The sequence below is a fragment of the Oncorhynchus mykiss genome, chromosome 11 (assembly GCF_057628025.1).
Source record: "Oncorhynchus mykiss isolate SJ-2025 chromosome 11, ASM5762802v1, whole genome shotgun sequence".
Taxonomy (NCBI): domain Eukaryota; kingdom Metazoa; phylum Chordata; class Actinopteri; order Salmoniformes; family Salmonidae; genus Oncorhynchus; species Oncorhynchus mykiss.
This window is the reverse complement of record NC_143032.1, coordinates 45,996,416-46,012,887: the sequence shown is the minus strand read 5'-3', so window position 1 is coordinate 46,012,887 and position 16,472 is coordinate 45,996,416. Positions and strand designations below refer to the sequence as shown.

At 40.5% G+C, this 16,472-nt stretch overlaps 1 protein-coding gene across 1 annotated transcript; it reads left to right on the top strand.

The window, feature by feature from the left end:
* The first annotated feature begins 2,053 nt into the window (after window positions 1-2,053).
* LOC149979597 (uncharacterized) lies at window positions 2,054-6,208 on the top strand. Its single transcript, XM_090189043.1, has 6 exons — window positions 2,054-2,305; window positions 2,620-2,694; window positions 2,899-3,680; window positions 3,970-4,153; window positions 4,371-4,527; window positions 4,648-6,208. The coding sequence occupies exons 4-6, from the start codon at window positions 4,040-4,042 to the stop codon at window positions 4,782-4,784; spliced, it is 408 nt and encodes a 135-aa protein (XP_090045169.1). The 5' UTR covers window positions 2,054-2,305; window positions 2,620-2,694; window positions 2,899-3,680; window positions 3,970-4,039; the 3' UTR covers window positions 4,785-6,208.
* The last annotated feature ends 10,264 nt before the right edge of the window (window positions 6,209-16,472 follow it).

Below are 16,472 nucleotides of genomic sequence, written 5' to 3'. Positions count from 1 at the left end.
GTTAGAGAGCAAGCCTCACATCCTTCAATTACTGATCTGGCTATACTCACTCTAGAGTCAAGATTGCTCTGTCAACATATCTGTTACCATCTCATCTAATGGACTTCCATATCTTCAGTCATGAGGTACATGCTTTCAAGTTGCTGATGTACATCTTTTCAGAGCATCAAAGGTTATAAAAAAATTCAATAAGATTAGATGTGTATTATGCAGTATAATACTTCACTTGGAGTTGCACCTGCATTTTAATGTAATGCATTCCAAAGTTTGATCTGATTCAGCACATCAGTAAAATTGTTACATGATAACTCTCAAAAACATGTACATTTTGATTTCTCCTGATCACCTGCCAGCGATCAGAACATAGGTGTCCTGTATGTCCTGTAGTGATAAATCATCAATGTGATATAACACTATTGTTCTACAAGAGTATCATTTACCTTTTGAGTGTAATTGTTTCCCCCCGGCTGGCAGTTTTCTAAAAGCAGCAGGCACATACACAGGTAGGGGTTTACTTGTTCATTCTCACCTGACCCTTGACCCTCCCACTCGCCAAGTGCCCTTTTGGGTGGTGGTATACTACTTTTTCTGTATTCAGCTTTTGTAGTTGTTGTTCTGAACCAACTGCTCCCAAGTAGTTGTGATGTTGTTAAGTTTTCCATCCCTCACCCCTATCCTGTCCGTTGGTCTAACCTGTACGGAACTCACCCACATAGCCTTATGAACTTGTTCCAGTCTGCTCTATATGGAGACTGAGCGCGCCCGGTATCCAAACATGCATGGTTTGAGATGCAGTCACCGGTAAAGTGTGTGTAGCAATCTACCTAGTCTAAATATCAATAATAACATTTTATTAACACTTGATTTACAGCCTGCACAAACCATGTGATAAGTGTTAGCCAATTGAAAATGACCACCTCATTGACAATACTCTACAATAAAGGGCTCTGGAGTCTGGCTTTCATTTCAAATTCATGGAAGCTTATGAGTGCATTGGCAAAAACGGGTTAATTTATTGTTGAATAATTTAACGGTGCATTTAGCAATGGGTCAATTACTTTACCCATCAATTAAACATTTTAAGACATATTAATAAACATTTAGGGTTAAAATTGGGAGATTTGATCAATTGTAATACTACTAACTAAACTTGTTTGAGTTATGGTTTATAAATGCTCTCAAAATGGTCACAATACAAACTCTTATTCCATCATGTAACATTGCAAAGGGTTTCAGTGTTGGATTCTCACTTTTGGATGGGATGCATTCGTGCATTTATTTATCCCAGTAGTGCAACACGCCTCAAATAACGACGACCTCGAACGTGCCCACATTTGTCACTAACAACGTTTCCATTTCATTGTCCAGTATTTTTTGAACGTTTGCATAGAAAGTAGATGCAAAATTTGTCTGCTACGTTTGGTTTCCATTTAATTATCTTGTGTCGATAAAAACATTTGGATATAATGACGTCACACCCCCCAAAAATACTTTTGAGCAAAAAACTACAGTGTTGAATAAAAATGAAGTGGTTAAAGTGTTTCTGTTACCCGTTTAGGCAAATTGCACATTAATAAATTGGCAACAGCCTGTATGCCCTCTCAACTTTCTGTTTCATGACTCAGGTAGCCCGCAAAAGCCAGCATGGATAGAATGCAATCATTTACAAATATTTGCCATATTCTAATAGTTCTCATGTGCCAACGTATCTCCACTGTCCATGCCATGGTGAAAGTTGCACTCATGGAGATCTGAAATAATTGTACAGTGAAACTTGCCAGTCAACCAGAAAAGCCAGGTGAAGCAATTCATGCATTTTTTCAGGCCAATCCTTGTCCTTCAAAGAAACATTACTTTAATCATATAATTTTTTTTATTTTGCAATTAGTATACATTTATAATTAAATGTGGAGTGGAGCTATATAGTTCTGTAATGACATCACATTCCACGCATACCTTCAAAATTGTTCAGCAATCATAATTTATTTGAAAAACACAGTTTCCATCATTTGTTGCAATAAAGAAAGTTTGACAAAAGACACATTCACCCCTGTAGAACGGATACAAATGTTGTCGATCTCCTATATTTGCTGTTTCCATTACACTTGTAGCAATTACAATTTTTTTGTGACATTGCTTTGTCAAATAAACCTGGCTCAATGGAAACCTGCCTACTGACATCATGTGACAGTGCGCAAAGGACAGGGTCGAGAAGAAGGTCAGTATTCAAAATTCAGACAGGAGAGATTGCCACGAAATTAACAATGTTGTAGACGACAAAAAAAGTAAACACAGCAGAGAAAAAGTAAGTTTCACATGCTATTTGTTTAGCTTTTTTGGATACATTTTCTGCTTGATGATTTAGCATAGGTAGCTAGTTAGGTAGCTAGCTAGCTTGCACTTGCTAGAAAACTTTAGCTGGTGTTTTTGTTAGGTCTACCAACTAGGCTAGCTAGCTAGACTTTCATGCAATCTGTTGTACATGCTAGCTAACTAGTTTTCTAACCTTGACCAGCTAGCTAGCTATCTAAAGCTGGGAAATAGGCTATGCTATGAGCACTACTCGCTAGCTAGCTAACTGGGCTCGATTGTCTTATCTTCCCTGAACCTTGTTCTCAGGGTATCCGTACCCCAAGGGTATTCCCTATGTGAGATGCACCCTCCTAGCTAGCTACCTGTGTCAACACACACACAGTGAGTAACATCAGTTCCCTGTCAATTTAGCTAAACACTAGCCAACTTATTAGTTTTAGCAAGCACTATTATTGCTAGCTTAATAGCATGACAAATAGCTGGGTAGCTAGCTATTGGCCTAAACTATATCATTCATGATGATAACTAGTATAGGATAATGTAGATTGTCTATGCTAAGTTGTCATACATTCTTCTCTACCACAGATTCCCACAAGGTCTAAGACTCCATCCAGGATGGGAAAATGCTTACAAGAAAGAAGTTAATGGAGACAGAATTGTCCATTTCCATTGTTGCTTGTAATATGGAAAAGGATAGAAAAAGACAATCCCATGTTTGTTGATTTATTATTTCAGCCGGAATGTTGAATGCTTCCAATGTTTTGAGTTGGCTATCTAGGCTACTCACTATAATATATCCTCTTAAGGATCCACCTCTAACTGCCTGTAGCTCAGGACCTGTAGCAAGGATATGCATATCCTTGATACCATTTGAAAGGAAACACTATATCAATCTTTAAGCAAGTGTGTATAGTTATCTAGGCAGTTGATTCTCTTTACAGAAGAGTTATAACAATGTGCTGTCAGTATTTCAGCAAGTGTATATAGCTAGTCAGACACGAGGTAAGTGAAGAGAAAGGAGGAGCTTGGGGTTTATTTGATATTCACATCAGGTACACTAGATGTAGGAAGCCATTCTCATTTGGCAAAATGTATTAAAACCAACAATTTGTTTGTATTTGCCTTCAACTATTTGTACTTGTCTTTTTTTTAAACAGAGCAATCTCATAAGAGAACAGTCTGTATCTGTAATCTGCAGGCAATAGGTAGCATACATACATCAAATGTTCTTGGACAGAAGCATATGATGAAGCACTGTGTAAGCTGCCTATGGCTATGGTCCATCCAATCTTCAGACACCAGTGAGGGTTGAGCCACTAGCCAGAGCCTTTCACAGCTGCCTTTTCCGCAGCAGCCAATGTGTGATAGTAAGTGTTACATGTGTGAAATAAAAATAAATAAAGTTCCACACTCAATATTCTCCCAACAATGTTTTGGTTGTACCCATTTGAATTGTAAGGAGCACATTTAGAGTGTGCGACTTTCTTTCTTTTTATACAGTTTACTTTCCGTTAGTCAGCACCAAGATTTTTGGGTGTGAATCAGTTCATGCTTTTTACTAGACATGTGAAGGATAAACCACCACTGGTTGGACACTTAGGGGATTAGGAGAAAGGATAACTTGTTAAATGTGTTCGTTTTGTATTTTTTAAACAGTTCTTTGTGAGATTCTTACATCAGTTTGACACACTTAAAGAACAACAACAGCTGATTTTGCTACAGTTGAATGGTTGAACCCCGTCAGAGGTTCCGGACGGGACCGACCTTGAGGTTCCAGTGTCCTCACTTGAAGATAGTCAAGAAAAGGATTGCTGGGCAACCAGACCTAAAAAATAACCAGGTATGGGAAAATGTTAAATAATTAAATGTATTGATGAAAAGTAATTCACCCGAACCAAGCCCCGTTCAATCTGACCCGGAATTTCGTTCCACCTCAAAATTCCAGCCCTGGGTTTCCCATCCCCTTGGTGCTTTACCCCCTCTGATAAATAACCCTGTTCTGAGGCAGTACTATAATCACTATTATCTTCATGAGGTACTAGTTTGTTATCTTTCAGATCACATCTTTTGGACTGGCTGGAGAAATGACAAAGGAGACCGTGTGGAGAATACTAACAAAACTCCTGACAAATGCCCTGGCTCTGAAGATGAAATGGAGAGGGGCCTACGGGAAGCAGGCGTTCAAACCACTTGTCCTGAAAGGCATAGTTCTCAGTAACTTTGCTTTCAGAGCTACTGCATGGGGAATACCGGAATAATTTCACAATTATACATTAATCATAAAAAGAGTGAAATGTTTTTTACTCAGAGCATTCTCTCTCTCATTTTTCAAAGGTGCTGTCTGGCGAAACCACCATAGTACCAAAGCTTTTGATGGTGAAATTGAAAAATACATCAAGAGGTGGATGCAGCTGGCCTCTGACCTAGACGGAGGGAGAAAGAAGAGTGCGCGTCCGAGGGTGCGCTGTTAAAAAATTAAGACCAATTTGTATTTAACCGTTTTCAATACTTCACATTTTATACATAATCAATTTACATACAGTGCATTCGGAAAGTGTTCTCACCCCTTGACTTTTTTCACATTTTGTTACGTTACAGACATATTCTAAAATGGATTGAATATTTTTCCCCCTCATCTATCTACACACAATACCCCCTAATGACGAAGCAAAAACAGGTTTTTAGAAATGTTTGTAAATGTATAAAAAAAAAATAATAATGAAATATCACATTTACATAAGTATTCAGACCCTGTACTTAGTACTTTGTTGAAGCAGCTTTGGTAGCGATTACAGCCTTGCGTCTTCTTGGTTATGAGGCTACAAAACTGGCACACCGGTATTTGGGGAATTTCTCCCATTCTCTGCAGATCCTCCCAAGCGCATGTCAATTTGGATGGGTGGCATCGCTGCACAGCTATTTTCGGGTTCAAGTCCAGGTTCTGGCTGGGCACTAAAGGACATTCAGAGACTTGTCCCAAAGCCACTCATGAGTTGCCTTGGTTGTGTGCTTAGGTTCTTGCCCTGTTGGAAGGTGAACCTTTGCCCCAGTCAGAGGTCCTGAGCACACTGGAGCAGGTTTTCATCAAGGATCTCTCTTTACTTTTCTCTGTTCATCTTTACTAGTCTCCCAGTCCCTGCCCTGAAAAAAATCCCCATAGCTGCCACCACCATGTTTCACCGTAGGAATAGTGCAAGGTTTCCTCCAGGCGTGACGCTTGGCATTCAGGCCAAAGAGTTCAAACTTGGTTTCAGCAGATCAGAGAATCTGGTTTCTCATGGTCTGAGAGTCCATTAGATGCCTTTCGACAAACTCCAAGCGGGATGGCATGTGCCTTTTCCTGAGGAGTGGCTTCCGTCTGGCCACTCTACCATAAAGGCCTGATTGGTGGAGTGCTGCAGAGATGGCTGTCCTTCTGGAAGGTTCTCCCATCTCCACAGAGGAACTCTTGAGCTCTGTCAGAGTGACCATTGGTTTCTTGGTCACCTTGATTGCTAATTTTGGCTGGGCGGCCAGCTTTAGGAAGAGTCTTGGTGGTTCCACACTTGAAAGCTTTTAAGAATGATGGAGACCACTGTGTTCTCGGGGACCTTCAATGTTACAGAAATGTTTTGGTAGCCTTCCCCAGATCTGTGCCTAGATACAATCCTGTCTCGGAGCTCTATGGACAATTCCTTCATGGCTTTGTTTTTGCTCTGACATGAACTGTCAACTGTGGGACCTTATATAAACAGGTGTGTGCCTTTCCAAATCATATCCAATCAAGTAAGTTTATCCACAGGTGGTCTCCAATCAAGTTGTAGAAACATCCCATGGATGTCCAATGCTAACAAGATGCACCTGAGCTCAATTTCAAGTCTCATGGCAAAGGGTCTGAATACTTGTGTAAATAATCTACAGTATTTCTGTTTTTTATTTGTAATACATTTGCAAACATTTCTAAAAACCTGTTTTCGCTTTGTCTTTATAGGGTACTGTATGTAGAATGATGAGGGAAAAAAATATTTAATCAATTTTAGAACAAGGCTGTAACGTAACAAAATGTGTAAAAAGGGAAGAGGTCTGAATACTTTCCGAATGTACATTGATGTTCAGAGGAACTTAACCCTTGTGCAGGGTTCATGTTTTTGTTATTCACCCAATGTTTGCGGGTCTGATGGACCCACAACATAATTTAGTTTTTAAAACAATACAGCCATAACAATTTATGTAAAAATATGTAATACTTAGATTTGGACTTATATCAATTGCAAGCAATATAGACAGCATACATGATTAATATTTGCCATTTTTTAAATGATTTTTTAAACAAATTCTTATTTTAAATGACGGCCTAGGAACAGTGGGTTAACTGCTTTTTTCAGGAGCAGAACGACAGATGTACCTCTGCTAGATCACATTTATAAATACAAGCGCTATTAGTTTTTTATTCATAATAAATTTATGGGTGGAATAAATGTTTATTTTGAACAAATATACATTAAACAAGGTTTTCATCACTATTGATGTATTGCTTTGAACTGAACAAATTGGAAGGACACATTTTACATTAATGATTTTATGGAAATGATGAATGAGCCCCATTGAACACAAATTAAGGCCGGCCTAGACACCACATGAGGGACAGAGTTTTGTGTGAGTGTTTCTTGCACTTGATGCATATGTACTGTGTCTTCCTGTCCATCTTGGGTCCACACACATGGCAGCGCTTCTTAATGCTACTGCCTACAATCTAGAATGAGGAAAACACTTAGTTCAGGAATTGTACTAACATCTCACTCACTCACATATATAGTTACAGCAGGCCAAGGTTGGAGAGTCAGACACACACACACATGCAACATCATCACACACTAACTTCTGGTATTGGAGTTGTTGGTTCTGTGGGTGGGGCGGATGGGGCACCAGCATCCTCCTCTTGAATCCTCACGATGGCTGCAGAAGCTGGGGTCTTACCAATGCCTTGCCCAGCTCCTCGAGAAAGAGCCGTCTCTACTGGAGCTTCCGTCTGTTCCAATCTGGGATCAATGCCATCCAGATGACAAACGCGTTGTTTGCTGAGATGTTGAAGAATATCACAAGTGGCCAGTGTAGGGTTCTTTTTTCCCCAGCTGTAGCCAGTCACCAGTTTGTCTGAATTGTCCACCCCTCCTTTTGTAACATTGTAATCCATTATGATTTCTGGATTTTGTTGTTCCTGGTCTGGTTTTTGATGTTCCTGGCCACAGATTCTCCTGTCCCTATGCAGCGTACTAATGAGTACCACATCTAGCCTTTTTTGACACATAGGACACTAGGGACGTGTCGGCCGTGAACACAGACTTAGAGCAATTGATAGGCCTGTTCCGTGTATTCAACAGCTGAGGTGGGAATTCTGGCTTGTTTTTTTCGTACTGTTCCTACCATCGTCAACTACCTCTTGAGGAGCTCCAGTCCCAGCTTCTGTGAAGTAAAGAAATGATCAAATGTGATGTTGTGGTGTCCCTGTGTCACGTGCAGGACAAACCACATCCCTTGGTTCTTCTCAGGGGTTCCTCCACCTGGCTTCCCCGTATACACTTGCAGGTTCCACGCATATGATGAAGCAGCATCACAGGCAGCCCACATCTTGATTCCATATTAGACGGTGTGTACTGCCTGAAAGGGCAGCTGCCACTAAATGGCATAAGCTGCTCCTCAACAGTAACGTTGGGTCCAGGGTTGTAAAACACTGACCTGATTGCAGCTAGCTTGTCTCTCTGCCGCCGAGCTGGTCTGGTGTCTTGGTTATCGAAGCGGATAATCCTGGAAATAATGTGGAAGTTTTCTAGAGATATTGGCGACCGGAAAAGTTCTCTGCCCGTTTCTGCGTCCCACAGGGATTCTGTGGATTCCCAATTGGATCTGAAAACAGCATGCTGGGTGGCTCATTTCTTCGGCAAGAAGACCATTCAATTTCAAATTTTTTTGACATACAGTGGGGAGAACAAGTATTTGACACACTGCCGATTTTGCAAGTTTTCTGACTTATAAAGCATATAGAGGTCTGTAATTTTTATCATAGGTACACTTCAACTGCGAGAGACGGAATCTAAAACAAAAATCCGGAGAATCCCATTGTATGATTTTTAAGTAATTAATTTGCATTTTATTGCATGCAATCACCTACCAACCAGTAAGAATTCCGGCTCTCACAGACCTGTTAGTTTTTCTTTAAGAAGCCCTCCTGTTCTCCACTCATTACCTGTATTAACTGCACCTGTTTGAACTTCTTACCTGTATAAAAGACACCTGTCCACACACTCAATCAAACATACTCCAACCTCTCCACAATGGCCAAGACCAGACAGCTGTGTAAGGACATCAGGGATAAAGTTGTAGACCTGCACAAGGCTGGGATGGGCTACAGGACAATAGGCAAGCAGCTTGGTGAGAAGGCAACAACTGTTGGTGCAATTATTAGAAAATGGAAGAAGTTCAAGATGACGGTCAATCACCCTCGGTCTGGGTGATTGCATTGTGTCAACTTAGCATGTGTCGCTATCACTTAACATGGGGTTTAATTAGTTTGCTAATTGATTACCAGTCGCACCACAGTGGCTATTTTTGGTAACTAGTTAAACCTGACAAACTGACAAACATGACAGAGAAAAGCATTGTGTTATGCATGGCTTTGCACATCAGCAATCAACATTGACAGCAGAATGCAACTGGCTAGCACTTTTCACATGAATGTGGATGCTGTTTTTCTCTTTGAAATTAGTGTTAGTGAAATTATTGTGACACGCATATATATACACATGTTCAAAGAGAACAGTTGCACATTTAAGTAAAAAGTCCGAAATACAACAATGAACTGCTTGCAAAGTTAAACATAGCTGTCCTCAGGTTGGCAGTTTCACTTAATATGCCTTCCAACATACCTCCCTCCCTCCACACCACTTCAAACTGCAAACACAAAAATGGTAATAAAGAAATTCAGGTAAACTATAGTACCCTCCTGTTGACATCAACTGTTTGATTGGGAGCTGGAGGGCCAGTGAGGCTTTTGCCAATATACCCCCTACTCTTCAGCGTTATCTGGGGAGAGAACACTCTGTTCTGTCTGCCTGGTTAGTCTCTGGAGCTTTGTGGTGTGTCGAATCAAATCAAATGTTATTTGTCAAATGCGCCAAATACAACAGGTGTAGACTTTACAGTGAAATGCTTTAACTTACAAGCCCTAACCAGAGGCTGACAGAGTGCCTTCTGCCAGAGAACAGGCTCCTTCTCTGGGCATGAATAGAGGCGAACAGGTGGAACTGTCACTTTTCTGCCTGCCAGTTGATTCTGATTCCTTTCCCTTGTTTTGATTTTGTTTGGAACTGTTAGAACACCTGACATAAGGAGGGTACAGGTGTGGAGGATACAGTGGGGAGATAATAGACACAAACATCTGCACACAGTTCTCTTTGCCAATCTAAAATATGGAATGCTGTTCCTATCAGAACGGTTGACATTCAAAACTTGTTCATAGAGTGTTGTCAATTTATATTTCATTGTAGAAGGTGCTTTTTGGAGATTTTCTTTACTGCAATTCTGACAAAATGAGAAACATTCTCACCATTACACATTTCATTCTTAATCCATGTTTATGTGTTCCACGTGAAGGAATAAGACATGAGCAAAATTATCTCCAGATACAGCGGCACACTTCAAAGAAGTCAGGGTTGTTGTAATTAAATCAGCAGTAGGAGTCATTGTTATACAGTGCCTTGCGAAAGTATTCGGCCCCCTTGAACTTTGCGACATTTTGCCACATTTCAGGTTTCAAACATAAACATATAAAACTGTATTTTTTTGTGAAGAATCAACAACAAGTGGGACACAATCATGAAGTGGAACGACATTTATTGGATATTTCAAACTTTTTTAACAAATCAAAATCTGAAAAATTGAGCGTGCAAAATTATTCAGCCCCCTTAAGTTAATACTTTGTAGCGCCACCTTTTGCTGCGATTACAGCTGTAAGTCGCTTGGGGTATGTCTCTATCAGTTTTGCACATCGAGAGACTGAAATGTTTTCCCATTCCTCCTTGCAAAACAGCTCGAGCTCAGTGAGGTTGGATGGAGAGCATTTGTGAACAGCAGTTTTCAGTTCTTTCCACAGATTCTCGATTGGATTCAGGTCTGGACTTTGACTTGGCCATTCTAACACCTGGATTTGTTTATTTTTGAACCATTCCATTGTAGATTTTGCTTTATGTTTTGGATCATTGTCTTGTTGGAAGACAAATCTCCGTCCCAGTCTCAGGTCTTTTGCAGACTCCATCAGGTTTTCTTCCAGAATGGTCCTGTATTTGGCTCCACTCATCTTCCCATCAATTTTAACCATCTTCCCTGTCCCTGTTGAAGAAAAGCAGGCCCAAACCATGATGCTGCCACCACCATGTTTGACAGTGGGGATGGTGTGGTCAGCTGTGTTGCTTTTACGCCAAACATAACGTTTTGCATTGTTGCCAAAAAGTTCAATTTTGGTTTCATCTGACCAGAGCACCTTCTTCCACATGTTTGGTGTGTCTCCCAGGTGGCTTGTGGCAAACTCAACACTAATCAACACTTTTTATGGATATCTTTAAGAAATGGCTTTCTTCTTGCCACTCTTCCATAAAGGCCAGATTTGTGCAATATACGACTGATTGTTGTCCTATGGACAGAGTCTCCCACCTCAGCTGTAGATCTCTGCAGTTCATCCAGAGTGATCATGGGCCTCTTGGCTGCATCTCTGATCAGTCTTCTCCTTGTATGAGCTGAAAGTTTAGAGGGACGGCCAGGTCTTGGTAGATTTGCAGTGGTCTGATACTCCTTCCATTTCAATATTATCGCTTGCACAGTGCTCCTTGGGATGTTTAAAGCTTGGGAAATCTTTTTGTATCCAAATCCGGCTTTAAACTTCTTCACAACAGTATCTCGGACCTGCCTGGTGTGTTCCTTGTTCTTCATGATGCTCTCTGCGCTTTTAACGGACCTCTGAGACTATCACAGTGCAGGTGCATTTATACAGAGACTTGATTACACACAGGTGGATTGTATTTATCATCATTAGTCATTTAGGTCAACATTGGATCATTCAGAGATCCTCACTGAACTTCTGGAGAGAGTTTGCTGCACTGAAAGTAAAGGGGCTGAATAATTTTGCACACCCAATTTTTCAGTTTTTGATTTGTTAAAAAAGTTTGAAATATCCAATAAATGTCGTTCCACTTCATGATTGTGTCCCACTTGTTGTTGATTCTTCACAAAAAAATACAGTTTTATATCTTTATGTTTGAAGCCTGAAATGTGGCAAAAGGTCGCAAATTTCAAGGGGGCCGAATACTTTCGCAAGGCACTGTACTCGTAAATCTCCACTTGATTTCCACTTGCTCAACACAAACTGTCAGGGCTGCAGCTGCGCTTTCATACTGGCTACATACTGTATGTATACAGTGGGTAGGTGCTAGAAGTAGGATGATGTTGCCCATAGAACACTGCTCAGTTCTGTGTCCTCATCCCCCAATGGTGAAGGTTAAGACATGGGAATGTAAACTGATCCTATATTTTAGCCGAAGGGCTTTTTTTATTTTTTTTATTTTTACAAATACACAAAGTCATCCTAAATAGAAGCAGGACATGGATGGTAAAGACAGTGGTCCTTCCGTCTTTCTTTCAACTCTTTCTCAGACACAGCTCGATGGGGTTCGGACCTCCAACAATGTATTTCTATTCTGTTAGCAGTGTGTCTGTCTGCTGTCCCCTACAAATCTTGGGGAGTTATATAGGGTTCCCAATTGGCGCAGCGGTCTAAGGCACTGCATCTCACTGCTTGAAACGTCACTACAGAAACCCACTACAGACACCCTGGTTTGAATCCAGGCTGTATCACAAACGGCTGTGATTGGGTGTCCCATAGGGCAGTGCAAAATTGGCCCAGCGTCGTCCGGGTTTGGCCGGTGTAGGCTGTTATTGCAAATAAGAATTTGTTCTTAACTGACTTGCCTGGTTAAATAAATAAAATGTAGATAAATATTAAGGGGGCATTTGGCTGTCTATGCTACTTGACTGAGAGGCACAGAAATATTTGATTCCCCAGATAGCGATACTTTAATGATGTAGCAGTGTGTACAACACAAAAGCACAATGCCAGCCAAAATAAAAGGTTGGCAGTTTAACAAGTCAAGCGTAGTGGTATTGCCGAGGGACATTTAAACTCTGAGCTGAAACATACTTGTATGTCAAAGCAGAGATTCTGTCAATGCAGTGTGTGTTCCAGATCCTACCAATATATACATATATATTTTTTTACCTAGGCAGCTCAGTTAAGAACACATTCTTATTTTCCATGACAGCCTAGGAGCAGTGGGTTGGAAACAACTACTTTGTACAATTTAGACATAACATTTCACAAAAATACAGATGCAAAGTTTGGTAATAGAATTACGGTAAAGTCTTTCTCAGTTTTTTACGTGACCACATTTTCCAAAAAGCTCTGTTAAATATCGGCTGTGTCAAGATTCAACGTTTTTTTGAAGAAAGAATGGGATGTCAGCCATGACACGACAACTTGAGTTTGAAATAAAATATTTTGGTTATTGAACTACAGTAGGTGAAGTGGATTTACATCTGGTCACATAATTACGGTAATGGAATTACATCATGGGTACCTGGTTTGTGCTATACAGAAATGTTTAATTATGGAAATGAATGTCATTCTCTTCATGGTGATTTATCCTGACTAGGCACACAAAGGTAGAAATATGCAATAACCTTCTTTGGCACATTTGGGTGTTATTCTACACACTGGCTATTGTTGTAATGAGCTCCACCCCCAAACAGGACCACATTTGGTTGGTCCGGACCAGGCCAAATCTGAAACCATCATAGATGTCTGTGTTTCACAAGATTGGACATCACAGTATAGAATACAGTACAGCACAGCACAGTAAAGGATTATAAATATGTTTAGTACTGTAGAATACATTACAATACAGTACATTATAGTGTGTTCTATTCTAGTGTGCTGTACTGCACTGTACTGTACTGTCCTGAACTCTATTCTTCTCTACTGTACTTTATTGTGCTGTGCTGTCCAAATTTGTGAAACATAGACGTCTATGATTGGTTCAGATTTGGTCTGGCCAGGTCAGACTGACCAAATTTGAACTACTTTTCAAATGTCCATGGACGACCGGTGTCGGTAGGTGGTCAGTGGGGGAAGATGCTTGTTAAAGTAAATGGAAAGAGGGTAGGTGGTAGGTGTCATGGTAGGTGTCAGTAAGATCCGGGAGAGGAGATTAACGGGAGAGAGAGAAGAGAGAGAGAGAGAGAGGAGAGGGAGAGGTAGAATGAGAGGGAGGGGTTGTCCAAACTATTATGAGCTTAACATAACAGTATGCAGTACGCAGGTGACCCAACCGTGACTTGTGACTTCTATGATTTCCTATTGTAGTCAATTCAATTGCATAAATTCAGTCACAAATATGGAAACATAATTACGAGTTTTAATCACTTAATAATTCATAAACAGGCTTGATTTCAGTGAAAACAGTATAACTTCTGTGAACTTTCATTATCCTCCCTCCTCATGAGGGAGAGAAATGAAATAGACCTATACAGTATCCAAACTAAATATAAGTGTTGATATTAATTGGCTGTGGTCTTTACCTCAACATTATTGTATTTTAATGTATTTCTAATACCATTAAATAATAATTCTGGTAGACGTGGTGTAATACTTGTTTTCCATCTGTTTGACCAGAAATCAAAGCCTTAGCTTATTCCACATTTTTAGGATGGACAATGGTTGAAAATAGAGTATTCCTTAATAATGAAAAAATGTAAAGACAGAACTGTTATTTGCCACCCAACTTGACATGCTCCTATGAACTTCCCATGTTGGTGGTCATTGGTTCTTTTAAATGGAAATTCTCACCAGCAAATCATATAGCCATATAATAATTTGCCAACTTGGGTTTCTGCAAGGCTCCCACGAGCCAATCCTCCAAAGGTAAAACATATCATTGCAAAATTCCTATACAGTATTTGCTTATTTCTCCTCTCCTTTAACCTCCCTGTAAGTAAAATACAACATAAAATACAGAGTGCACACACTGCTTGGATGCTGTGAAATGAAACTGATGACATAGGTGGTTTCTGTGCTGCTAGCTAAAGGCTTAGCCATGAAGTACTACTCACATTACACTGTAAACTCTTCATAACTGCTGAGAGGACCCAATGCTGTCTGAGGAAAAGTTTAACCATCAAACACGGAACACCAGGTCACGGCACAGCCTTCCGTCTATTTGCTCATAGAGTTTCTTGGTAAACCAAATACGCAAATCAAACACACATTCACCATGCTGACTAGGTCTGCCTTTTTGTAAATTGGCACCTACTTTGAGAGAGATGAAGCGCCGTGAATTAAATGCACCACAGACAATGCCCTTGAACCTAACATTGGCAATGTATATATATATATATATATATATATATATATATATATATATATATATATATATATATATATGTTATCTATCCTACCTTGCCTTTCTAAGGTCTTCGAAAGCCAAGTCAACAAACAGATTACCGACCATTTCGAATCTCACCATACCCTCTCTGCTATGCAATCTGGTTTCAGAGCTGGTCATGGGTGCACCTCAGCCACGCTCAAGGTCCTAAACGATATCTTAACCACCATCGAAAAGAAACATTACTGTGCAGCCGTATTCATTGATCTGGCCAAGGCTTCCGACTCTGTCAATCACCACATCCTAATCGGCAGACTCGACAGCCTTGGTTTCTCAAATGATTGCCTCGCCTGGTTCACCAACTACTTCTCTGATAGAGTTCAGTGTGTCAAATCGGAGGGTCTGTTGTCCAGACCTCTGGCAGTCTCTATGGGGGTGCCACAGGGTTCAATTCTTGGACCGACTCTCTTCTCTGTATACATCAATGATGTTGCTCTTGCTGCTGGTGAGTCTCTGATCCACCTCTACGCAGACGACACCATTCTGTATACTTCTGGCCCTTCTTTGGACACTGTGTCAACAACCCTCCAGGCAAGCTTCAATGCCATACCACTCTCCTTCCGTGGCCTCCAATTGCTCTTAAATGCAAGTAAAACTAAATCACCTCTTACTAAAGGCACACAGCCAATTGTGTATGACAATTCGAGAGCATTTTGTGATGCCCTTTGCCAGGCTTGCTCAAAATTAGTTCCACTGCCCTTTTTCCCTCTTTCTATCCTGGACACGATGTGTTCCATTTTCTGCATGCCTTGCAAGCATAAAAGAAAAGTGGTGGCATTTATTAGCCCCAGGTTTATTTGTATTCCATCTCTCCGTTCACTACACGTCGGCTTTTATGAGCTTGCTCGAGCGAAACATTAAAGAGCTTCATTCTTTATTAATCCTCAAACTGACAAATCAAAACTTTCGACACACCAGCTTCACTACGTGTGTGCCTGCACTTTCTACATTAAGAAATCAGGTTACTGTCATCATTTTTTAAACCCCCCTTGGTTGTCTGACTTGAGGAAAGTTTTGAACCGACAAATAGGTACAACAAATTACAAGGCATACATTTGTTTTGGGGGTCTAGAACTTGCTGTGCCTAGTACTTAGTTGCCTTACCTTGTTTGACAACTCCTAGTGCTTAGAGTGTGACATGGAGAGTCTGCATCCAGCTGTTGAGTAAATATTGACAGTGCCTTGTTGCCTATTCATATCCTTTGCTTTGCCTTATCTGGCATGCCTCATGTGGAGCCAAACAACATCAATACTGAATGAAATCATGAGGAGAATGGGTAAGAGGAGGCTGACATGTGGAATAAGAAGTGAAGCCAGAAGGAAACAGTGGGTGAGATGGGAAGCTGATAATGTATTGTCAACTCTATCTCTCTGGAGGATGGTCAGTAGAGGCTGTCTGGGGTCAGTAGTGTAAAGTAGACTTGGGCCATTCTTTGTTACAAGCTCATTAATGGAAAATATAATATCACGTAAAGAAGGCTTCATTATGGGTGACTATGATGGTCTTGAATGGGTTTGATATCTCTGGTCATTAGGAATATGCAAATCTCCCAATATCAGCCAAACACAGTTATACACAAGTAGTCACTTCTGTTAAATTGATCAAGTGTACAAAAAATTGTTAGTTGGGATAAT